At 36.9% G+C, this 26,751-nt stretch overlaps 1 protein-coding gene across 1 annotated transcript in view; it reads left to right on the top strand.

The window, feature by feature from the left end:
• NBEAL1 (neurobeachin like 1) overlaps positions 1-26,751 on the top strand; it is an 84,881-nt gene that overhangs the window by 1,308 nt on the left and 56,822 nt on the right. Inside the window, exons 3-7 of the mRNA XM_074145218.1 lie at positions 18,177-18,268; positions 23,226-23,387; positions 24,759-24,840; positions 25,032-25,159; positions 25,977-26,059. Of these exons, the coding sequence (XP_074001319.1) occupies positions 18,177-18,268; positions 23,226-23,387; positions 24,759-24,840; positions 25,032-25,159; positions 25,977-26,059 (547 nt within the window). The remainder of the gene's footprint in view (positions 1-18,176; positions 18,269-23,225; positions 23,388-24,758; positions 24,841-25,031; positions 25,160-25,976; positions 26,060-26,751) is intronic.

Raw genomic sequence — 26,751 nt, forward strand, 5'->3', positions numbered from 1 at the left:
GGGCCGTGGCTTTAAGATGTACTGTATTAATTTAATTCACTGCTCTCTAGTATTTAGCTATATACTTACTGGTTTCTGTGCAGCTCCGATTTCATTTAAGCTATATAAGCCAAAGCCTTCCCAAAGAGTAGATTTAAGTTAGTCCCGAGTCTTCCTTTGCTGGTTATCACCATAACAGCTAAGTAGTCCATTAAGAATAATGAATTTCCTTCACCTGGCAGGAATGTTACTAAAGTACTGTCCTGTATCCATTTGCATTTTACAGTGTGAAACAATTCATATATTTAAAGCACAGATCCTAATTGCTGCTGGGTGCGCTAAGTATGTACACAAATTGGATTGCAATTATCTAAATAGATGTCTGTAAAAAAAAAAAAGGAACATAACAGAAAAATAACTGTGGCAGTGGCAAGGATAACTTTTGGTGGCCTTATTTTCTGGCTTTGTTTTGCCTTTCCTCTCTGCAGTCTCATGCTTCGTATCACAGTTTCTTCAGATCTTCGAACCAGTAGGATGTGAAGGGTAGAACAAACATTCTGTTGTTCTTCTTCCCAGTTAATTTCTAGGGAAGGCCCATCTCAAGAGCATAGAATGTAAGATTTTAAGTACAGGCCATCTTAACAACGCAAGTGCACAGAGCAGTGGATGAAGGTTGCACAAAGTGGTCTTAATTGTAGCATTTCTTAATTTTTGTGTGTGTGAATTTGCAACCCTAATGCTTTTTACATGTAGTTAAAAATAAAACTAGTGCAAACATAACGTATGGTATGACTTCTTACTGCTGCTTGTGTGAGTGATCTGTTGGTTGAAACATATTTGCATAAACCTTTGCCATTTAAACTAGTGCGGTAATGCCACTGGCAGTAGGAAATGGACTAGCACTGGAGGAGATGGATGTTTTGCCAGTGAGTTCATCGATATGAAAAGAACAAAGACAGTTGGAACAGACTCCAAGAATCCAGGCTTTCCTCAGCTTTGGGAGACAAGGGCTGCAGAGATGAGCCAAGCTCTGAATTTCTTTGCCCAGCCAATGTTTGTCTCTTTCTGCCCTAGTTCTTTATGAAATTCTTTTGTGTGTCTTTATACCTTCTCCCCGTTTGCTTGAACCTTTCATTCAGATTGTATGCTTTCCATCTCCATGTTGTCCGCATGCTTGCAGGAAGTTTACATAAATAAAGGAGTGTTAGTTAAAATGTGTGGTTTAGATCACTAAGAGGATGTTCAGTTTCTTTATGGGAATGATGTGTACACAGTCTAGTCAGCTCTCAGGTGGCAGGGGAGGGACTATTAGAAAAAAATATCTTTTTATATCCTCAGTCTCCATGAGCTGTTGGTGACTTTTTTGGCCTTTTTTCTTCCAGACCCGTACATTAAGGGCACAATTAGGTGGATTTGTATGTTGATAAGGATTTGTTCTTAAGTAGGAAAAATATTTTTAAAAAATAAAATAGCTTGTCTTCAAAATTTGAAGGCAACTAGAGTCAGTCCAAAATAGGAGTTTTCTCTTTTTAAAAAGTGCTAGATGCAAAAGTGATTTTTCTTTCTGGCTCTCTCTCTTTCTCTCAACTGGTTCAGGTTAAAATGATACCTCCTTCTGCTTGAATCAGGCATCCAGCATAACCACGTTTCATCTTGGATTAAGTTTGGTGAAGTTAAGAGCGACTGAAGAAGCTAGGTCTTAGGATGTAAAATGTTGTGAAGCCTTAGTGTAAATTAAATTGTTCAGTCATGTACATCTGTGTGCTGTACTTTGTTCTGCTTGGAGCATCTAGCACAACAGGAAGGTGTAGCAATAAATAATCACCAGTGACAGGATATAGTGGTTTAGGGAGAAGTGTCTTTATACCTGGGACTACCCGGTGAAGTGTGGTGTCGTATCCTGTACGTTGCACTGTCATGACTTTGTTGTGGCTGACATCCTGGGATAGCTAGGCAATTTCTCCAAACTGCAAAAACTGCTGGAGAGTCACCGTTGAGTAAGGTGGGAGCTTGCTGTGCCACAAATCCCAAATATGTGGCTTTAGCTTTTGCAGCCTTTTTAGCTAAAGAAACCGTGAAATCCAAGCTCCTTTTTCTTTGTGATGCTTCAGATTGTTGCCAATAAATAGCCTTGTTTGTCTCGCCTTTTTTAGATAATCAGGTCCTTCGTGATAGCGTGTTAAATATAGCACCCTGTGCTACAGCAGCAAGGCTTTTCACGGCTTTAAAGTGATGGATAATGCTGTGTTACTATCTTACCACTATCCTGGGTCATGACTCTGTGATCACTTGACATCTCTGGCAGCGTCAGGTGTCAGTTGTAATAATTACTTTTGTGCAAAGTAACATTAGGAAGACATTTCTCTATTTTCATTGCCTCTTGTGCAGTTTAGCAACTGGAGGTTTGAGCAGACAGCAGCATGTAACTAGGATCTCTGCAGAAGTGGTCTTCGGATGACACCATGTATCAGGTGGTTTCTTTTTTTTTTTTTTCTTAAGGTTATGTTTGGCTGCAGAAGTTCACTTTTAGTTGGTATTCAGTTGTTTTCAATCTGGCGGTTTCTAATCTAAGGACAATAGCTGCAGAGCTGCAGATTAGAGTCTGCTGTTGAAGATGCCCAGTGAAAGTAGTAGCCACACATGATGTATAATGCTTCTGATGTTGCATGGAAGCAGTTTAAAAATTCAATAAATCTAGGGAAGTTTAGATTTCAGTCCCTGGGATTGTATCACAGCATTGTATTGTTAATAGTCTGAGCTGTTCCTGCCCTGAGTTTTTTGTTGTTGGTTGGGTTTGTGGGTGTGTTTTTTTTCTTTTCTTTTTAAAATGATGATGTCAAACTTTCTGCAAAGAAAGCATTGTAAAGGATGCAACTTGTTAGCATGTTTTTTAGTGATTTTCAGTTTCAAATGATTGTTGTTTGTTTTTTTTCCCCTGTTTAATTCTCTGTAATGTACAATGCTGTTATTCACTTCAATGTTGATATGGATGTAAGCTGTTGTCCTTTCACCTAGACATAGGAATGTGTGCATTTTAAAATAATTGAATTATGTGTAGAATAAGTAACACAGGTCCTTTTTACACAAGTCACTGGGACAATTTTTCTCCAGTAGACTAGGTAGACAATGGTAGTATCAAGCATACTGATTGTCAGTTCAAAGTTGTCAATAACCTACACAGGAGCATGAAACACTTCTTACATAAATGCATATGCAGCACCTGAAAATGCTTTGCTAACGTAAGTTGGCAGAAGAGGTTTGTTAGGTGAAATGTAGTCTGGGAAAAGGACATGCTTTCATGTGTGTCTGTGACCTTTTCATGTTCATGTGACTGAGGTAATCTCTACCAGTTTTGCCTTGTAGCCTTAGACCAGAGTGGCTGTAATAATGCTACTATTGTAATATTAGTTGATTAACCTTTTTTAGGTGTTAATTACGTATCAGTATACAAAGTTAATTCATGTTTTATAATCTTCTGAAGTAACTGTTACTGCAGATTCAAATTAAAGAGATTCAACCTCTATCTTATCTGTAAAATTATTAACTATGTGTATTTTATCTCTTCCAGTTGTTCTGGTAGGTATTTCGGATTCTTTGACATAAAGCATGTCAGGATTTCTGATATTTTTATTTACTCAGAAAGTGATCAGACATCCTTTTATACGGAAAGAAATTTTTCTCTATAAAAAAAAAAAAAAATATATCCCCAGTTGCATTCAGGAGGGGTTTCAAAAGCATAAATGCAAGCACTTAGCTGCCTTATGCACCTCAGAAAATCTTCATTTTTTTCACTGTATTACAATGGTTTTGAGCTTTTTCTTACACTCTCATCTTCAGTAAAGCCCTGATTTCATTTATACGCTGCCTTACCTTGTAGGTGATATAATAGTTAGAAGGGAAAGCTGTGAGTCTGTTCTTCTGCCGACTTCTAGCCTGTGCTTCACGTTTCAAAGAGGGAACATTGAATCTTAATGTCATTAATACAGTAGGGACTCCATGTGTTAGCAGTTGTAAAGCTAATAATAACATTCTGGTCTTTAGTAATGCAGATAGCTGAGACGGCGACATCCCTTGCTATGTTAAAAGCAGAAGACTTGTGAATAAGCTGTCATTTGAAATGCACCTTCTGATGTTGTGCTGTATTTCTCATTTGTATTTACAAAATCAGATTATATCAAGATAAATTTGTTGTAGTTTTCTCTCTGGCATAGTGAGGGCTTTCTATATATTATAAAATCTTCTTGTTTAATATTGTAGCATAGAAAGAGATGTATTTTTTTTTTATAGGAGGGCATTTTCTGGTACTAGATCAAAAGCTGGACAGAAAAAAAAACCTAAATGTGACTATACGCATTATCCTAAAAATGTCCTAAAGTGGTTCAAGTCCTGTTACTTTGAGTTATTTTTTCCTCATTTGGGGTCCTTATAGTCTGCCTTACAGGAGTCAGAGGAAGACCTGAATGAGAAAATAAGTGGTCTTGGGAGAAATGATGATTGTTAGTCAGGAGCAGACCACCGTGATGAGTGAAGCGCTACAAACTGTGGTGAGCCAGCAGTGCTAGCTTTTCTGTAATGACACGGCTGTCTCTACTATTGGAAGACTGTTGCAATGTGAATACTTAGAAGCTGAGTCTTTAACATATAAACATGTGCATTTAATTGGCTTGAGTTAAACTTGCATTCGCATTACGAGGACTAAACAGGTCATTTAAATTAATGTGTACTCTGTGCTGTAAGTGAGAAGAGTCTGGGAAAGAGAATAATTTCCATTCACTCCCTGTTCCTGTGTCTTAATCCTAACAATACTATGTAGAATTGAGATAAATTTATTCTGATAATTCAAGATCAAATTTATGTGCCTTTGAATCCTTTCAAGGATGTGGCCCTTGAGGGGAATTCTGTTAGCATCAGCCACCTTGTGTTGGGCCAAAACTAGCGTAAAAAGGACAATCTTGATAGTCAAAGAAGTTGGCTTGGAGCGAGAACATACCAGTGTTCTCAGTGTGTGGTGTTACGGTCTTGCTGAACTGACCTACTAACTGGCTGTCACTGACAAAAGGGGTCCTGCCGTATAGTCAGCATCCCTTCACTACTGTTTTACAAAGTACTGCCTCGCAGACCATATTTTATAGTTCAATTGAATCTGTCAGTCATCTGCATCAAAAGATTGGGGTGCTTAATGTGATGTGCAGCAAGTGACAGCAAATGTATACATTCTGGAAGAGTATTATGAAATCACAAGGGATGATTCATGAGTTTATATTAAATAATCTCTTGCAAGCAAAAACTCACATTAACTTCTGTCCCTGTATAAAATTGAAAAGTATTTGTAAATAAACTAAAAATGTTTATGATCACATCAGCTTTTAGACATGACTCTTGTAGGGCTGCATAAAGCAGTATGATTGAATTGAATTTGTTCGCCTAAATGATGTTGTAGTTGTGTTTCTCAAAGAAATGTGGTTTTAGCAAAATTATGCTTAGTTGTGGTGAGACGTGTGTAATTCAACGAGAATATAATCTTTGATGTTAAGCTGTAAGCCCCATTTGAAACACTGACCTTTGCATCCTAAGCATGATTTCATCCTGATCTAGCTTGCGCTTGTCTTCCTTCTTGTGCAATTGCTGATTTGTCAGTGATTCATATCACATCACTATATATCGCCTTTGTTATATTAGATAAAGAAGTATTCAGCTTACAGCTAGATGAATGCTTGAGCAAACCAAACGTTCAGTAGAAGTAATTTTTCATAAGTCACTGTCATGTAAATTCATGCCTCTGCTAAAAGTAGAGTGAAGACTTATTAAACAATTGCTGCGTAAAATACCTTTTCTGCAGATTGTTTTAAATCTCTGCATTCTGAGTGAGAGTAACTTGTAAAAGAGCATGTCACAAGTCACTTGTGGCCATGTGTTGGTGAAAATATCTTTGTCCTGTCTTTATGAGATGCTGAACTAAGAGTGGTTATAGATAAACAAGAACAGTTGGTCTTCAGTTCTGAATTTACTGTCTGCTATTTAAAGAGGTGTCTCATAGTCGAAGAACTAACATAATTCTGATGTTTACAAATATAGAACTTTTCATATAAATAACTGATGTGTATATGGGAGACATTAGTCAAGTTATAGTAGCCGTTACCTTCCTTAATTATGGCCTTGGGGGGAGGACCTTGTGCTGATGGTTGCCCTGACACAGAACAGGGACTCTGCCACAGAGAATGCAAACTTCAGGTTGAAATGAGACAGCAGATAGGTGTAAGAAGACAGAGAGAGGTATAAGAGGTGTAAGAAAAGCATAACGTTTTGCTAGCTATGGAGAAATAATTTTTGTTTCTTATCGTTCTATAATATGTTTGGCAATGCATATATGTAGCTGGTACTTCTAGGTGAAGCATCATCTAAGGTTTGTCCATTCTTTCGCTCTAAGATTCAGGGTTTTACTGGTGTCCAGCATGGGGTTGTAATTCCTACATTTCCACAGGTTTGTGAATTAGTGCTTTACAGAATTAGTGGGAAACATCCCATTCTGAACGTATCAACAAATGTATTCCAGATCAAGCTTTTACTGAAATGAAAGAATCAAGTGTCTTTTAAATGGAATGATTTATCACAAAGCTAGAAATGTAGGCTTCTGGTTCTGTGTGTTGACCTACTAATATAAGAGCAAATTTAACAAACACTGGGCTGTTGTGTAGTATCTGACTTATGGCACTTTTAACTTGGTCATCTGGTTCAGATCCGGGGATAGCATGTGTCCTGATAAAAGAATATTGCAGAATCAACTCAAATATGCAGTATGTTTGTGCTGTAATACGGAAATGGGAGAAAGGCTTGCCAGCTGCCCGATGAACAGCATTGTAGCTTAATGCCTGAATCCAAACGTTGTCAATAGATACTGTTAAAATATTTACATGCTCCAGAAAGGTTAAACAGCTGCCACAGAAGAGAGAAGAGCTTCTTTAATTACTGAGCTTTTCTTGATGAAAGGAATATATATGAGGGAAGAAAACCCACCAAAAAAAGCACGTCTCAACAACACAGATAAGCATCTTATTTTTTTTAAAATTGATTTGTTCAGGTAACCTTTCCAATTGATTCTGGTAAATGGGAGGCTGCTGTTTTAAGTTTGGCATCTCACTAAGGCTCCTCCATGCCAATAAAATATTTGTGTGTGTTGATGCTTTCTCTGATATTTAAAGCATTTATGATAATCTGTTTCTCTGATTTATGATTAAGGGTTGCATGTACTTGCGATAAGCAATAGGAATAAGTGGCATTAAATAATTGTTTGACCATTGAGTAACACTTAGTAACACTAAATTTAATTAGGAGTTCAATTTAACTGTAAGAATGGCTAATTAGACTAATATCTAAAAGCAGAGCATATTTTAAAACAGGATATTTAAGAGATTAAATTCCAAAGGCTTTTGAATACTTTATCTAAAGGACATTTGAGGGTGGCACAAACAGAACCTCAAAATAAATTAATGGTTAAATAGTACTCTTAGCACAAAGAGAGCATAAAATCAAAACACGCGCTAAACCTTTAATTATCTTACAGAAAGAAATTTAACGTAGAAAATACACTTTTATTTAAATAACCAGCCCTAGTAATTTTGACTTTTAGACTGAAATTGTGGGGGGGGGTTAAGGATGAAGAGAAATCTTCAAGGACGTATTCCTGAAGTCTGAATGAAAACATTGAATGTGTTTGCTTTTAACTGTTAACGTAAGGAGAATTGGTACTCTATTTATTGTCAATTATAATTCACCAGAATCTGACTAAGAACCTGTAGGATTATCCCATAAGATACTTAAAAACTGATAAGGAAGTGAAGGCAGAGGTTGAAAAGGCAGCACTTGCATTGGAAAGAAGTAGTTAGCATTAATACCAGAAACATCTACAAAAAAAAAGTGAAAAGGAAGCAGTTTGAGTTTGACTGCTTTAATAAGGTAGCACGATTATTCTTTTAGTAATGTTAGGAAAACATCGTACTTTCATATAGTTTACTGCCACTTCTCAGTTGGAATATGGAAAGAGAATTTAGGAACTGAAAAAAAGTTTTAGAAGTTATTGAAACTTCTTATTCTAAAAGCATCATGCAAAAAGAGTAAATGCTTGAGTTCTGTGGAAGAGTGATTGGAAATGCTAACTAACACTGTATGCGGGGCATCAGCACAGAGTTTCCAGTGACATAATGCTTGTAAGTTTTGTAGAAAGTGGTGGTGGTAGATGCAGGCTGCTTGTAAACTGCCTTACCAACTCTGTCAGTAAATGTTTGGCTCATGCATTCAATTATATGAAACCTGGTATTCATTTACCTGTGCATTTGCTGAACTTAGGACTCTCTGGAATGAACAGTTTTCTTGATACATGACTGAAGCTTCATGGGCGCGGTAGGCTAAATGGTTTAGCATGTTCTGAGAAGCAAGGAGCGAAAAGGTTTTATTTGATGTTTCTAATTTATTTTTTTTAAAATAAAAATTTTGGTTAGATCTGTAGTGTTCATATGCTTTCAAGGGCAAACTTGGAATTTGGGGGTAAAATACTGTGATGAGAAGGATGATCCTTTAATATTTGTTGTGTATAATAACCTAAAATGCAGAAAAAGATCTCAAAAATGGCAACGACAGTGGCTCAGGTATACAGAGCATACAGCTTTTTCTCCACAGGACTTTGCATTATTCACTGTACCGGGTGGGTACATCTCTTGGGAATAAAGCAGGGAATAGAGAACGAGGGTGTTGTTGGCAGAAATCTGACCTCACTATTTACCAGTGCTAATCATTTAAAAACTACCAGCAGAAGTGCAATGGATGCCAAACAGCAGTTGCACAAATAAAAAAAAAATCAAAACTTGAAAACTAGGACATAGCAGAATTTGTGTTATGGGTGCTTTGAAAAGCAGAGTTGGGTTTTTTTTATACCTTCAATATATAGTTCATCTGCAGTACCATGTTAATGTAAGGCCTGGTGAGGCTGAGAAAACATAACCAAACAGTTAAATCCATAGCTAAAGAAATAAAAATTTACTTTAGTTAAATTCCGTGTAAATTTATCACGTGACACTTTGAAACAAATACAGACTTCTTTTTGATAGGCTGTACACCAGTTCTCAGCTTTTTTCTTTATCTGCTGAAAGACTTGATATAGTGAAATAATAGGCTGATGTTTTTGCTGTTGCAGCACCATCCTGCTTCCTTTCAGTCTATCTGTGTTAAACTTTTATTGTCTCTTGCATCACACTGAAAGTTAGAAACTTTATGGGGCAAAAGCTGGCTTTGTTGCTAAAACTCAGCCCCTTTCTGCTGTAAAACAATGGCATAACTTCGAGTTTCAAAGCAATCTAGCATTGAACTCTAAACATTTCCTAAACTGAATTTTTATTAAGTTTAGGCTTATCTTGGCACTGTAGACTCTTGAATTATTTAGGATGCTTCTTGTTTCCTTAGGCTTAAAATACAGCTTCCAGCTTTTACTACTGTTGGTTTGTTACGACAACTTTGATGGGAAAAGTGAATGTTAATAGAACGGAATATGTCACAGTATGGTAAATTCCTGGTAAGTCACTGTGCAGTGGACTCCAGAAGGCTGAAATACTGTATGCCAGCTTCTACATGGAACTTGCCTAGTGGTATTTTCTGTCAAACGTGAAAACATTACAGTCTGAGTTCAGATTAACTAGATTTGTGCCATGGATGACATCAGTGACATGCCTGTTCCAAGCTACAAGGCTGTAATTGTATTGTCATTCAAAACTAACAACAAAGAGCAAGAGAAACTAAAACAGAAGTAAAGCCTCTATTTTTCTAAGAAGACTCTTTCATTTTGTTTTTCCAGTTTTGTTGGGGATCTGAAGTAGAAAGGAAATTAAATAACAGGTCTCAGATAATTGTCTTTTTCTTTAACCTAAGGCATTAGTGGTAGATTATAATTATTTTTCTTGTTTTGAAAAGAGAAGAAATATATTAATTTTGACTTCTAATGTCTGTGAGCTAAATTTTATCATGATTGGTGGCTATAGGTATATTTTGGTATAACTCTCTATGTCAAATGGAAGTTTAACTTGTCTCAAAATAGTTGTTTCTATCATGAAACATGTCTCATGTCATTCTGTTGAAATACGAAGCAACGTTTCTATCACTCTCTCCCATTTATAAAACAAAACATTCCACCTTTTTCTTTTAATTCCAGAAACGTAACAGAATGCTTGTGTGAATTTTGAAAAAGGAGGTTTATAATTACTCTCCAGGTGCCTTTCTGCTTTTGGATCAGCAGCTGATTCAGGAAAACTAGTGTTGTGATTAAAATGAAAAATTGTATCCAAAGGGGATTCCCTTGATAATTATAATTGATTGATTTAATTTATCAAGGCAATTTACCCAGTTTAGAATGGTTTATCATGACGTCTTTTATTAATTCTAACTGTAGCGTTGCTGCTATAACAAAGTTCTTCAGATTTTTTATTTTGGCATTTTACACATTTGAAGAATTTACAAAAAGCATAGGCATTTTGGCATATTTCAGAATAAAGGCTGCTAGGAGATATCATGCTGCAAATATGTAGAGGAAAAAGATCCCTTAAAGCAAACCTCCTAATCCCCCAATGAATAGTTTATTTCAAACAGTGTTGAGAAGTGTTCTACAATTCTGCATTATGCAGGCTACTTCAATTAGTTTTAAGACTATTAAACTCAACAGTGATCTAAAGGCAGTATTTAATGTTTAGTTTCCTGACGTTACTCTTTGTAGGTCTAATGCAGCCTTAACACCAAAGGATTGTTTTTATTTTAAATATAATGCTTGGGGATGGGGGATTAGTTACCATAATACAAGTGCCAGTGAGATTTTATGGTAGTCCTTTTAAGCTGAAATCTACTTTGAAGGTTGACTGACTGCTACACACAGTAGTCAGACCAGGCTGGCTATTTTATGACTGCATGTTAAATTTAACGACTTCAAACAACTGTCTTGTCAGACAAGTCAGGCTTGTCTGACAGTCGGACTCTGAACTGCCCTGCAGGGAATTTTTGCCTTTAGAGGATGGAATGCACACTGCAAATAGCTTGGGGTGGATCCAGCTTTTGTTTTTAGCAACTAATACTTCCTGAACGGAGCTATACAAATCGTACTGAGCTTTGCCCTTCTAGATGCATCTGAAGGCATAGTAGAAATGGAAGTTACTGTTAAATCTAAAAGCAACACATGTATAACTACATAAATAGTGTTAATTTGAAACCTTTGGTAAACGTGCCTGTGTTCCACAGCTGCAGGTCTAAAGACTTTCAGTGGGAGGACTTCAGTGCTAGTATTGTGTAAAATGTTTTCATTTAACTTGGAGTAAGCTGTAAGAGTTCACTACTACCTGGCTTGTTGTGAATTTTTAAAATGTTATTACTGGTGCAAAAAATTCTGTTTCTTGTTGACCTTCTTGAGTAGGCAAGCTAGTCACTGGAGAACATGGCTGGATTAGAATGTTTCTGTCATTAATATAATCATTCTTCATAAAGAGTAGAGAAATCTGTTGTAATTTCTAGAGAATTTAGAATATCAAAGACAAGAGCCTGTCCCAACGTAGTATAGGTTTTGATTATAATTTCTTTCCACTTCATTGCCATAGGAAATGTCCTATCTGTCAGAAGGGCATTACACTAGTCCTCCTCTCTGCTGTTGGCTTTGTTTCAGTGTTGTTAAATGCTGAAATTGGTGTTAGCATTGAGAGCTTGTTTCCCAGTTGTGCCAAGTTTAACGATGGCCCTGCTAGAGTTATGTATATATTGCAACTGTGGAAATCTTAGACTTGATGAGAAGCTTGCTAATTGTTTGGCAGTGTTTAGCCACAGTATTGCTATGCATGCTGTAGACCAGTAGACTGATTTTATTTAGCACTTTTTTTTCCTAGCATTGTAATAACTGTGTTGGTAAACCTACCTCTCTTTAAAGTGTGAAGTCTTTCTCTTTAAAGTGTGAAGAGCTGTGAGAACTATTATTGTGCTGCGAGGATTTTATGAAAATGGAGGCCTAAGGGGTGGTGTGTTGTTTTGCATATTTTTTCTTTTTCGAAGCATTTAAGGAAGAGAAGGAACAAGGAAGTATTTTCGCTTTCAAGTGCTCTGAGCTACAATGGATTTAATAGGCTTAAAATATTTCGTTTTTCATTAGTGCAGGTGAATGACTGTTGCTATAGCAGTTTCATGCGCCTACATAAGTTGACCTCAGAAGCCTGAGCTTAGGCTCTGCAGATTTGTGGCTTGCTTCATAATTATCAACTAAAGGACTTTTTTTTTTCTTTTCTTCTTCAGATTCACACATATCCTTACAATAGCACCCTTAAGATAGCCCCTTTTTAAAACTCTGGTTGTTTCAAGTTTATCACTGTGAAGATAAATGGCTAACTTAAGTTGGATTTTAGTTTCTGGGAATTTCAAGCGTTGGAGAAATTATCTTCCAGAAGTTTTAAGGCATGCAGTTTTTATATACAAAGTATTATTCAAATTAGATACAGAAATTTGTCTTGTTCAAAAGCTAGGCAAGTTTCAGGTAAATAAATTAAATGCTTGTGACTTAGAAGCAGCAAGATTTCTAAAATCAACATTTTCTTATCTTCTAGTGATTGGAAAGTTGTAACTAGTGAAAGGTGTTTTATTACCACTTACAGCTTCTTTCTGCTTTTACTGCTGTTGTACAAATCAAAAATTTCCTTCTGCGTTTCTTGCGGATCTCAAAGGGCATGTCTGCAGGGTGTGGGTGGCAGAGCTGGGAAAGGATACCAATCTAAAATTGGTTTATGATGGTTTGTCCTTGCGGTGCATTATCAAAACATATGTTGTTTTGTCAGCTGTGCTTTGAAAGCATGGTGCATCTTCAGCCAGCACCACGGAAAACAATTTGGAGCTGTTGTCTGACATACAGCCTCCAGCTACCTGTCTGCAGAAAGACAACAAAAGGGTAATTATGAAAGTGGGGAATAAGAATATATTCCACAGGTTTCACTGCTTTTACTAGTAAGAAGGCTTCTGAGTATTTAAGATGCTTTATTATGGTCTGGCTAGGTTACACTGCTTCCCTGGGCAGATGCAGATACAATGGAGTAGCCAACAATTTACAGTGAATCAGTTGGAGCCAGGGTTGCAGTTCAGCAATTTGTTGCTCTCAGTAGCAACACAGATCTGAAGTCTTGCCGTACCCATGGGGTGCAATCTTCTGCCACGCAGTAACACAGGTATTTGTCAGATTGCAACAGGTACTGGCTTGGAAAGTTGAACTGGCCTTGAAGGACACAAATGTGTTCATGTTAAAATTAGGTCAATTTGCCTTCCACTGTTAATGTGTTTTACCACTTCTGTCATGAGAAAATAGAAGATAGTTGAAAAGGTGGGTGGGAGGAGAACTCAACAGAAATAAATTCTAAAATCCATTGAATTTAAACTTCAGATTAAATGGCAGTAGCTGACCTCAAAAAAAAGTTGGGTTCAAGATGGAGAAGATGCTGGGTAGAGTAATTACAGTGTACACGGTACACAGCTGATTTCCATTACTACTGTCTGTTTTTATTATGAAATTAAAATTTTAAACCAATGTAAAATGACGGTTTTTCTCCCAAACCATCACACTTCTGGCTTGGGAAAATATAACACGCATTTTAAACATGTAGGCTGGCCTTCAGAAAGGTATGTAGTTAGCTATGCTTTAGGAATGGACATTTTTTGTGTACTTTGCCATGTGTAACACTTACCTTTGTAAGTCTTGTTTCTTAAAACTGCTTCAGTTAAATTTCGATTTCTTGCAGCTTTCAGTGGGTGACTGGACCGTGGGGTCTGGACTGATTGAATCAGGCTCAGGTTTTTCTTTTCTTTATTAGCAGCAAAGTTTGAAAGCTGTTTTTAAATTCTATTTCTAACATCTTTAACATAACTTATATGTCTTAATTTGTAGCAAAACTGTTAAACCTTGGTTCACTTTTTCCTGGAATGACGTACTCCTAGTTCATAAGTCTTCATTTTTGTTCGTTTCTGTGAAGGCTGCATACTTCTATTAGGTGGTTTATAATGGAGATTTATTTCTTAGTGTTTCTTATGTAGATTCAGTTGCTAAGTGATCTTGTTTACTCTTTTGCCTTGATGATTTTTTAAAAAAATTTTTTATTTTCCCGCATGGTGTTGAATTAGTGCTGTTCCTTGGATGGAAATCTCTAGATTTGACCCAGAATGAGTCAGCTGTTGTGTAAGCTATTTTCTACTGGCACATACCCATAGTGTTACCTGGTATTTTGATATCAAAGCTGATTAATAACTCAGAATAATAGATAATTAATTGGCTGGCAGGGAGTTGAGGTAGAAGAGAGTTGGGTTAGAGTGTGCTACAGGTAATGATCGAACTGTACTGCAGTTCTTGGTTTCTACCAGAATTGGGAGGAGTTTTAGTGGCAAAGAGAATCAAACAGTATGTGCATTACAGGTAAGCAAAAACTTTTGGCAATTTATAACATCCGTGGCCTAGTCTTGTCATCTACATAATTGCTTTTTCCTGCATATTTTGTCTGCCAACATTCTCTCTTACTGCTACTCCTTAAGAATAAGGTGGTTTAATTTAATCTTAAGCTTGTAGCTGATTTAGGCTATATCACTAAAAAGGAGCAAGCAGACATTTAAGCTAATTTTGTCTTTTATCCTCCCCTTATGCTTCTCTCATTCGTAACCTTTTGTTAAAGCAATTTTAATTAATTAGTAAAGTCGGATAATGACGTTATTTGCACAGCTTCCTTCATGGTACGTAACCAAGAAAAACTGAATTTTCTTATGAAAGTTTGCTGTCAACAACTAGCGATGAGCCTTAGCTGTGTCAACAAACTATTTTAATTTTAGAATACGAATAGAATCAATTTAGTAATTCATGTTATATTTCAAGGAGAAGTTGCTTATGCCAAGAGAAAACAAAGCAGTTCATTCAACAGGGAAAAAAGTCAAATAGGTTCAGTTTTTGCACATGCATGGCCATTATCATTAGAGGCATGGACACATGTGGTAAAGTTTATGTTGGTTGCTCCTCCATGGATGCTATTGCTTTGTCCTTTGTAGCCTGAGCTATATTGTAATTGCTAAAATCGTATTCTGGTTTTCCTCATCTTTACGATCTTGTGAAATAGCTTGCATGTGGCTAATATAACTTGCTGTGAATTACAAGAAAGTTAAGGCTTTAAATAGGCGAACATTTTTAAAAAGCTGTAATGTCTGAAGACAGCATTTTCTGCTGCTTCTAGGTCATTCTTTTAGGATATTAGCAAGTCTTACTTCTTGCCTATCTTTTGGTTTGTTTTTCAAGGTTTTTGATTTCTGAACCTGAGAAATGTGTATTCTGTACTCATCTGGTTCAGATAATATATACATCTCTGTAGCTTAAACCAGTACATTGGAGATCTTGAATTTATTCTTTATCTCAATGGCTTTCTTCATTCGGTATGTTGCAATTTCATCTTGAGGACACTTAATGGGTGTGTGTTTAAGATAACCGTTTGGTAGTTCGATGCACGTTAAACACGAGGACAAGGCTACATTACACTTACAGGACATAATTTTTTTTGACATATTTTTAACAGAAAAAGAAGGGAGTGATTACTTCAAAAAGACAACCATTGAAAGGGGAAGAAAAGTAGAGATGACGAGAAGAAAGGTTTTGAAGGAGTGAGAGATCAGGAATGAAGCAGAAGAAGGGAAAATAAGGAAAAATGAAAATGCAGTAAAGGCAGTGGAAGCAAATAATCAGCCAAGATACATATCTGGCTGGAGGTTTTATTTGGCACCTGTTGTCACAGTATCTAAATGCATTTCATATATAATTAATAGTGATAGTGAAGTTAATTGTGTCTGGGTGTTTCTGATACTTCTTGCTTGAGTTAGAGGGGTCTTCAGGGGTACGGGCATGGCTAAAGTCTAGAACGAGAAGGGGATTTCAGTGCTTTATAACTCCTGTACTTGCTGTGGAAAGATGCTCTGAGAAGAGTTTTACAGCACTTCAGATTCTGGATTTCCATTTGTGTTTTGTTTGGGTTTGTTGTTTTTTTTTTTTTTACCTACTTTGTAGGTACCTATTTTGCACTGACAGGATTCTTTGTGTCAGTCTTTCTTGGTAACTCACTCTTTTACATTGACATTGCCCCAGAATACTGTGTGTGTTAGTTATTCACAGATTTTAACACTGCAGGGAAATAATCTGTTATTTGGAACTTCTATGGTAATATAAAGGCAATAAGCAAAAGATAGGAGATACAGAAAAGGGAAAAGAGAAGGATGAACAAAAAAGTTTAAAACTTTTGCAAAATTTTATAAATTATGGAGTAGATCTAGAAATAACTTAAAATCTATAATACTTTAGGCAAATATTTTTGAAGTTTTTTTGAAAACTGTTTATAACAGAATGTGAAACTGCATGCATGTGTATTAATGGACATGACTGTATAGTCCTTGCTATAGTGTTAGCTATGGTCTGACAGCCTGCTTTGAGAATTAAGCAGCTTGACTTTTAAAGTCAGACTATCTCAAATGTCATATTTTGACAGAATTTTCCTGTGCTGGTTTATGGTTTAGTATCTGTCCTCCCTGCTGGCACAGTACCTAGCCCTGAGGAACTGCTGGTCACGAACAGAGTCTGTCTGCTCTACTAAAGTAGGAAGCCTAAATTTAAATTCTGTTTTCTAGATATCTAATATACACGTCACATGAAAGTATCCTCCTTTCCCCCATCTGTAAGCCACTTGCTTTGAGCTTTCAGATGGGGAACAGTGAGAGTGACAAAAGAATGTATTAGAGATTGTTCAGTTTCATTAGACGTTAAAATGACGGCAACTGCTGCCTCAGGCTTCTTAGGATGCATTGATAATAACATTTCATCTTCAATCAGAAGACAGTAGTCTAATATACTGCAGTGAAGCTGAGTTATTACAGTGCTTTCACTAAAATGGGTTTCCTTGATAATTCCAGGTTTGGTACTCCCACACTGTAGTAATCCAGTTGCAAAGTGCATGGAGTGGAATTTTCTGTAAGAATAAGAAAAGAAGAGGGGGGGGGGGGGGGAAGAAGGTTGAAAGCACCTTAGCATCTTTCCCCAGCTCCCCAGGGGCAGACGTTTTGCTATGCAAGTTTGTGTTGCAAGGTGGCTCCTTCAGAGCATATTCCTAATGTCCCTTGAATTTCATCAATGTTAGAATATCCTGTGGTACTTTTCTCGTAATGGTCTGGGGTAAATGACAAACGGAGGTGGTTTTGGACATGATTTCAGGTTTAGGACTATCAAACTCAGAGATGACTTTTCTGACTTTCTTGGGTTTGCCTGGGTGCGACCCTGAACGTGATAACATTATGTGGCATAAGAGAAGTCTTGTTATTACATCAGATAGATTAGTAGAAGCTAGAAGAAATTATTTTTTTTTCTAGTGTTATCTTAGTCCTAAATTACCAAAATCTGATTAGCCAAATGCTTCTCGCATACAATTTACCTGTTACTTTTGCAAGTTTTGTCTGTTTGGCAATCCTACAGGTTCTAATATCTGTCCTCCCTGCTGGCACATTACCCAGCTCTGAAGAACTGCTGGTCATGAACAGAGTCTGTGTGCTCTACTAAGAAAAACTATTTAGCCTAAATTTACATTTCTATCTATTTTATAGATATCTAGTATACAAGTCACAGGCTCTGCATTGTCTCTTGAACACTTCATCTGGCTCTAATCTGCTGCTAGCTGCCATATTGATCAATGAATGAAGTAAAAAGCAAATTATTTTGCGATTAGGTTTGGTGTTGGAGTTCTGATTTAATTTTATAAGCCATAAAGTGTTGTGTACTAACGTCTATGCTCTCAAGACTAGAATGTATTAGTGATTTTGAAAAGCTGGTATGTATTTCTCTGGAGAGTAAGTAAAGATTGTTGGTGAGGGGAGAAGCTAAAATGCTTTACTTGGCATTGGTACCAGGAAGTGGAAACACACGAACTAATAAATAGAGCAGGAATGTCACATCAGCACAACATGGCTGAGAATTAAAGGACACACTTTTTTTTTTTTTTTTTACTTCTAAAAATCTGTGTATTCCCTCTTTTCTCTCAGTTGTAGTGCATTAAAGAAAGATTTCCATTCAAGTTAGTACTGCAGAGCTGTTGACCTTGCATGCAACATTGCCTAATGTTCTCCTCTTCTTTTTTTTACAGAAAGATCCAGATTACCTGAAGCTCTGGTTGGATAGTTTTGTTTCTAGCTATGAACAGTTTCTGGATGTGGACTTTGAGAAGCTGCCAACTAGGTATGTAGAATTACAGAGCTTTGTTAGATATCTGAAACAGACCTGGCTGAGAGCCCAGTCTTGTTCATGGCAATACTGCCTTTAAACAGAAGAAAGATTTTTAGTTGTTAAGTGGCACTCCCATTCTTTCGAAGGTCCAGTTGGGTTGGGAATGATGAAACTAGGTATTTGCATTATATCAGGAGATGGCATGAGTATTCACTTGTTCTTGCTCATAGAAATATAATCATTATACCTTGTGCATTTTTTTGAATAAGTATTCATTAAATGTTGCATATGACCATGTTTTCAAGACTAACTTTGCAAATGAGGAATAGAAATTTAGGCACTGGGTGTTTTCTCTTGCTTTTGAGATGCTTGCATGAACTAAGGGTTTTAAGAAAAAAACCAAATTTTATAGGATTCAGAAATCATGAGAACTGGTGTCAGTATTATAACTGATACCACTCCTGGTGTTTGAATGCAAAGAATGGCTCTCCCTGCATGATGGCTGCAGTCCAAGCCCTGTTGAAATCAATGGAAATTCTTTAATGGGCTTTGGATCAGATCCTGTTTGAAGTGCAAGTGATAGCCTCTACTGTTACAAGGAAATGAAGAACGCTGCAACTGGATCTCAGTGGATAAAATCTGGTCTTCTTGGCTCTTTGTATTAAAATTTTCCTCATAATGCCTATATAAATGCAAAATGAATAGTGCAATTACCAATAAGCAAGACCTTCAAATTAATTCCGTGCTCTTTCAGAAGATCTGTTTTCTTTGCAGTGTCAAAAATGTGTCTTACTGTGTCTAGTTAAGGAAAGAAGTTTATCCTTTGACACAGGTCATCTTTAACATACTATTTAATATTGAAATCTGAACAGTAGAAGAGAAGAGTATCTTGGTACTTTGTTTTTTTAAGTGTTTTTTGGTTTATGTGTGTTTGTGGGTTTTGGGGTTTGGTGTTTTTTTTTCACAGCAACATAAAGATAAAACCAAACATGAAGCTTAGTTGTGCAGAATAATAGCAGCATCTTCATTGTGCTTAATGATGGTTTTGTGAGCATGAAAATAGTGTATTTTTCTGAGGTTAATGACAGGATTAGTGATTTAGTCTGGAAGAATAGGCCCATGTGGATTTAGACTCATTTGTGTAACAGATGTAGAGAAAATGTATCAAAACAACGTAGGGATGAAGGCAGATCATTCCTGTGCTTTAATGGCTGGATTAAAAATTACACAGTTTGAGAGCAGACATTAGAATTAACAAAGAATTGCAGTTTCTGCCCTTATTTGCATTTGTGAGATAATAATGTAATGTGAAAACTGGTACCTTTCCGGAGTTTGTCAATTTATATTGCAGGCATTTACATTGTGGAACTGATACTACTGAGCCTGGAAAAAGAACAAGTAGGTCAGTGTGGAACCACAAAATGCTCATTTCCAGTGACTCTTCTCTTGGGGCCATAGGACCCTGTGGACTCAGCCTTTTTTACCAAGTTGCTTATTAAATAACTATTTCTGTCTTTTAGTCTTGGAAATAATATATGATGCCAGCTAAAAAGAGAAACTGAGTGGACTAACACTTTTTTTTTTTTCTCTTATATGAATCTTGGTATGCTTTACAGCTATGTGCCTGTAAGTCATCGTTTACCAAAGGGCAAATGCCAGGAAATAATGAAAAACTGTGTAGGGAGAAGAAAGCTTGCACAGATTGCTGGACAAAAGTATCCTTTTAGTAGACAGGCATGAAATTGTGTGTCAGTGTAAAACGTGGGGTTTTTTAGCATCCAAGAAACACAATTTAAGAAATGAAATGAAACTGTTAGTGGGTGTTTTTTTTCTGAAAGAAGGACTCTTTAATTGGCACTGTAATTTGCTGATCTAACTGATAAGAGTATTTCTTCTATAAATTAAAATATATCATTTCCTGAGATCTGCTTTGGAAATCTGAAAGATGCTACATAGTGCAGAATTAAGCAATCTGTAAATATAGAGGATATCCAGTGGTATGATTTGACTTCATAAACTGCATAACTCTATAAGCTCTACTTATAGGCTTATACAGCTTCAGTTCTACCTCCATCTTTGTGCATCTACCCTGTATTTTTAAGTGAAATGGTTCATTAATAGTGTTTTCAGTGATTTTACTGAAAAGGTGAAAATAGCAATGCTGACAGCTTTGAGCATTGAGCACAAAAGATTAGTGCACTTGTCTGTTCTTTTCCTAAAAAAAAAAATAAATGTATTCATCTCATATGTATTTACCATGAAAAGGATAAAACCTATACCAGCTGGTGGGAGGTTTTTCCCCCTCATTGAGGAAGAGGAATTGTCTTTTGGTTTAATACTTTCAGAAACAACAAAGGCCTCCAGAGTGGTGTTGTGCTCTTTTTCTGCTTTTGGTTTGCATGATCTTGAGCGAAGGAGCTTAAGGGAGCCTCATGCAAAGTACCGTAGAAACTGTACTTTATTAACTTATTGACTTCAAATCCACATAAAAATGATGCAGGAATCATGATAAGAATGCTGATCATGGTTCGTGGTTGTTGAAAAGGAAAGCCTGTTTTTTACAGCACTTTGGAACAAAAGTGGCAGAGGGGAGGCTGAAAGTCCCAATGTGTGAGTTTGCACTCTAGTAGGTCAATACAACTTAGAAACTGATTTAACTTCCTTTCAGATACCTGAGATGGCAGTTAATATTGCTGCATAACCATGTTAATTGTAATGCAAGGAAATTATAAATAAAAAAACCCCAAATATGTCAAGGTCTTTCTCATATTTTTGAGTTAGGGTACCAGCAGTCAAATAAGACCAGCAGTTATGTTTTTTGAGATTATTTTTTTTCCTTTTGGAATACTTAGTTCACACAGCTAATCTTGTCAGGAAAAATTGATATTACATGTCCACAAATTTAACTTTTGGGTTTTTGTGGTGATATGGTAGTAATTTGCTCTGGGGTGAAAAGAAGTTCGATTCTTTATAAATATTTATTTGTATACTCTGTAGTATATTCAGTTTGAGTAATCCTGATAAGTTTTTCTTGTGCCAGTCTTGCATAAGGCAGTAAATTCTCATGGACTGTGCAATAGCACAGACAGGCAGCTACTGCAGAGAAAACATTCTTTGCGATGTGAGGCATGAAGGGTATGCTGTTTGCTCTCTTGTAAAGCATTTTATGATCTTACTGAAAAAAACTTGGCCATTTTAGGGAAATTACTTCTGGATATATGATTTCAGCTGTCAAAAATTATGGGATTCCCAGTAGAGATGGTGAAATATCAGATTATGAGGAGCCATGCTTATGGTCCTAGAGGGTATAGATCTGCTGGCATCTTGAGGGGTGAAGCTGCTGTCACAGAAATTGGAAATTTCTTTCTTGGCCATTGTGTTGGAAAAAAGCAGTTGCTCTCATCTTGTGGTTAGTGTCTCTATCAGTTTACAGCCTAAGTCTTATAAAATTTGTTAAAACTTATTGAATCCCTTGAGATTCTGAATCCCAGGATCTGAAAAGCAAATTGTGCAACTTGGAAGAGGCAAGGGAGTGAACAGTATTTAGTCCACTCTATATGTACAGATAACACTTGTTTTCTAGGACATGGGAGCTTGCTGTCGCTTCCACCTATCTAGTTGTTTTACTAAATTGGGTCTCAGTTTTTCCCTTCTATATAGGCTTCCTTTTCAACTTTGGAAGTTAAACAATGTATTGTTCCCCGTTTGCCTCAAATAATCAGTATTGCAGTGTTTAGTGTCAGTCATTGCATTTCTCCACTTTTTTTTGCTGCTTATTCTTACACAGATGTATGTAAGCAAGCGTCCTATTAGTGAGTTTTTGAGCTAGTTGAATATTTTGTTTGGTGTGGGTTTTTTATTTTATTTTTTTTCCCCCTGGCTTTGGCCATGTCGAATGCTTTTGTAAGCTGTAAGGCTCTTGCTTGTATCTTCCTTTTCCTGTGTAGAGTTCATAGAAAACGTGTCAGAGTAAACAGCTGATGCCAAAGGCAAACTCTTTAAGCGTGTGCAACAGTGGATAAATAGTCTTCATCCCAGAGAATGTACTAACACATCTATATATTTCTATACTATTGCTGAGATGGGTTTCTGTATGGCTATTTCTGGAGCATTGGCTTAGCTACTGATTTTATTTGTGGGTTCTTTTTTCTTCTTTTGGTTCTCACTGGTGTATTTCTAAAAATGTTTCAGTTTAGCAAAAACAATAGGTAAGAGTACCTAACGTTCTTTAGGGCCATGACTGGCCTTGGTAGAGTTGTTACTTTTAACACCAGCACAAAGCAGGTTCACGCAAAGCAGTTGGACAGGAATGCATCCAGGTGGGTTTTGAATATCTCCAGAGAAGGACACTCCACAACCTCACTGTTCCAGTGCTCTGGCACCCTCAAAGTAAAGAAGTTTTTCCTCGTGTTCAGACAGAATTTCCTGTGTTCCAGTTTGTGCCCGTTGCCCCTTGTCCTGTCACCAGGGGCACCACTGAAAAGAGTCTGGCCCCATCCTCCTGACACCCGCCCTTTAGATATTTATAAGTATTGATAAGATCCCCTCTCAGTCTTCTCCAGGCTAAACAGACCCAGGTCTGTCAGCCTCATAAGAGTGGTGCTCCATTCCCTTAATCATCTTTGTAGCCATTCACTGGACTCTTTCCAGCAGTTCCCTGTCCTTATTGAACTGGGGAGCCCAGAACTGCACACAGTACTCCAGATGCAGCCTCGCTGGGGCAGAGTAGAGGGGGGTAGGTGACCTCCCTCGACCTGCTGGCCACACTCTTTTTAATGCACCCCAGGAGACCGTTGGCTTTCTTGGCCGCAAGGGCACATTGCTGAATCATTTCCTTGTGGTTCATTAGAAAGTGTTTGTTCAGTAACCTTATAAAGGTTTATTGGAACACTACGTGAGCACGTTGAAATTGATTAATAACATGTCATTTGCATGATTAACAATTTTTTTGTGTGGTTTTTCTCTTTAGGGTGGATGACATTCCTCCAGGAATATCACTGCTTCCTGATAACATTCTTCAGGTCCTCAGACTCCAGCTTCTACAGTGTGTCCAGAAAATGTCAGATGGACTAGAAGAGCAGCAGCAGGCTCTGTCACTTTTACTTGTGAAATTTTTTATCATCCTCTGCAGGTATTTGTTCTGATTGTTACCTCAGCGAGGCTATTGTTTTGTTTAAAACATCTTGATGCAGCTTTTAAATATAGATGCTAATGACACATACAGTATGATTTGACACCTTCCAGCAGGAACAGAGAAATACCACTTCTCACAATATTCAAAATAAAGGAAGAGGGAATAAAAGAGAGAGGAGCAATGCAATCATTTTAGCAATAATGTTTGACACGAGAAATGGAATAGAAGGGGATTAGACGCTAAAACCTTGTAATTACATAGGATATATCTATGGGAATTCAAGATATGGTGTACCTGGTATAAGAAATACTTTTTAAAGAAAAGGCATACTCTACCAAATGTTGGATATGAAGTAACTCAAGAGAATTGTACAGGAAGAACTGTTTTGCATTCTTAACATGCTTATAATTCCATAAACAGCTTAGGAAACTGACTTATTACACTATTAATGTAGCTGGCTTCCTTCTGAAACTTATGCCTTATTTTGTAATTCTTTTGAAGCAGGTGAATGAACTGTTTTTAGGGATCTATTCCTCACTACTTCTTCAATCTTCTATTGTGAACTGCACTGTGAGAGGAGGGGGGTAAAATGTAATAGCAAATCTCCTTTTCTAAGGAGTATTTGGAGCAGCTTTATTTGAGTCCTGTGGCTCTCCTTACCTCTGAAAAAATACAAAGTGTTGTAGGCAGTGTTTGAGTAATACTAAATATACATATATGGAATATTAAGTAGAAGCTGAGTAGACAGTGGTAATATGTTTCTGAATTACAAACTGTTGTCAGTTTTATTTAACTGCTGAAAAGTTCTCTTTACGTCGTCACTTCGGTATCTGATCTTTGTGACTTGTCCTCAAAGTCACGAGGAATAACATATGCACACTATTTCTTTGTTGCTGTTGATTCGTTTATGTTCTAAAATAATTTATTAGAAGTTTGTTTTCCTTGGGAGTATGTAATGTGAATAAATGCTTCTGGGTAGTATATTTGCTAAAATTTTAGAAACTGTATGTGCTAGTAACATGGGAGAAGTCAAAGTTATTGTCTTTGTTATCAGATGCCATTTCTGATCTTTCTATTTAGAGTGTCCTGGGAATCTGCTTAACCTCTGAAACCCCAAATTCCAGATAGAATTGGCCTACAGCATAGTGTCTCAGGCCTTTCTTCTCCTTCCTGTTAGATGAAAACTTGTGAGCTCTGTTACTGTGACAGAAATAAACATTTGAGTACATGGAGTCTTTTGGAGAGTATTTTTGAAATGCTGATACACTTTTGTATGGTTATAGACAGAATGCTAAAACAAACATTGTTTGAACTAGCTTCAAATGGTACACTGTGTACATTTCTGTGGTTTCTATGTTGTCTTCATAGAAATTTGGCTAATGTGGAGGAGATTGGGATGTGTTCATACATTAACCATGTTATCACTATGACTACGTTATACATTCAACAGGTATGTGGTTAACAATTTTCATCTGTTATTTTTTCCACCTGTTACTTCCCGCTCCTGCTTATGTGATCTGCTTTTTCAATAATAATGTTGTGCGGGGAACAGTTTGTGGGCTCAGAACTGTTCTGGAGGAGATCAAGATTAATTTTTAACTTCTAGAAATCTTCTGACTACAGCTTTCTTTTTTTCCTCAGTTAAAAAGCAAAACAAAAGAAAAAGAAGTGGCAGATCAGACCCCCATAGAAGAATTTGTGAGACACGCATTGGCTTTTTGTGAAAGTCTCTATGATCCATATCGAAACTGGAGGCAGCAAATTGCAGGGTATGTGTGGATCTAGTACAGAATTATAAATACTGTGGTTTATGATAACTTTAGATAAACAATATATAACTTTTCTGACAGAACTACTGCTGCCTGATGTCAAACTAAAATAAAAAGTAGTTGCATGTATATTCTTCTGCTGTTGCCTTTTACAACTGTTAGAATTGATAGCCTTAAGCACCTGATACTGTGGTTTAGGTGGTTTTTTTGCCCCCCCGAAGATACACTCTTCAGATTAGCATTAATGAAAGAGTTTTTCTACCAAAATTAGCATCAAGAAGCAGGTGTACTTGAAACTGAACTTCATTGCTATCAAAGTTGTCAGACTATTAATATATCGTGTTCCATTTAGTGCAAAGCTGAGGGCTTTTTAAAAGGTAGAGGGCATAGAGAGCCAGGAAATGGGATTTCCAAGATGCTTGACTTCTGTCATTCTAGGCCCAGGCCCTGTTCTTTGAAACTGCTAGTCATTCACTTTATCTGCTATAACTGGCAGTCTAGCTGGTGGCTTAGTTACAGTAAGCAAGGACTAAGAACAGATTGCTGACCTTTTTCTTTTTTTTTTTTTTTTATCCCCGAACTAGACCGTATTGTAAAAAGTTAAGGTATTTCTAGGAGCAGAACAGTAAATACAAGATTAGCTGTGGTTCATTTTTTCAGGATGAAATACTACTTTACTACTTTTTTAATACTGTACGCAAAAGATAAATCCTGATTTTTGGCACTATTTTCTACTATGAAGTCATAAATCAATAAGTAAGTTATAAACAAAGGTATAATCTATTTCTTTTGTGTATCTTTTTTAATGTAATTGCAGACGTTTCCTTAGTACAGTTGAAAAGAGCAGACAGAAGTACAAACCAGCTTCCCTCACTGTTGAATTTGTCCCTTTCTTTTACCGTAAGTATTGTTGTGGCATGTTTAAAAATAGTCATTTTTGGAGGAGTGAATGTGGTGATTCCCAGTTCCTTTCCCCTAAGAATGTCCAATAAATGTAAAAGCCCCTTACTTGCTTTCTGAGGCTGAATGAAGCAGGTTGCTTTGTTTGCTTGTTTTTCGCTCTGAGCGTCACTATCTTGCGATTCTTACTCATCATTGAAAGCCTCAGTTTTGTTAGACTTTAAACCACATTAGGCACTGAAATAATAGGGTTGGTTCTCTGAATTGCCAGCTTTACCATGTATTAGGGTACATATAGTGATTGCACTGAGGTCTCTGTAGCAACTGTAATGATAACTCACATGGAAAAATAATCTCATGTGCTTTTGTCTCAATATGATTTAACAGCTAGAAAGAAGGAAACTCTATGCCATCCAACTAGCAAATGCTTCTCGGACTGCAGTTTGGGAAACTGCATGTTTTATTGTCTGGTTAAGTCATTAAATATCGCGATGGCTACTTTGGAATTCATGTGTTCTTAGCATTAGAGATTGGCTGTGTAGAAAAGGAGGACTTCTGTGGCCGATTTCTGTACTTAAATCTTGGGAAGGAGGGATGCCCGGCTAGTCTGCCAGTTTAGCACACCAAAGTGCTGGCGCCAACAGAATTGAAGCAGCAGGAATACACTGGAGGGGTGGGGATATGAGTGAAAT

This window comes from Numenius arquata, chromosome 3, assembly GCF_964106895.1.
Source record: "Numenius arquata chromosome 3, bNumArq3.hap1.1, whole genome shotgun sequence".
Taxonomy (NCBI): domain Eukaryota; kingdom Metazoa; phylum Chordata; class Aves; order Charadriiformes; family Scolopacidae; genus Numenius; species Numenius arquata.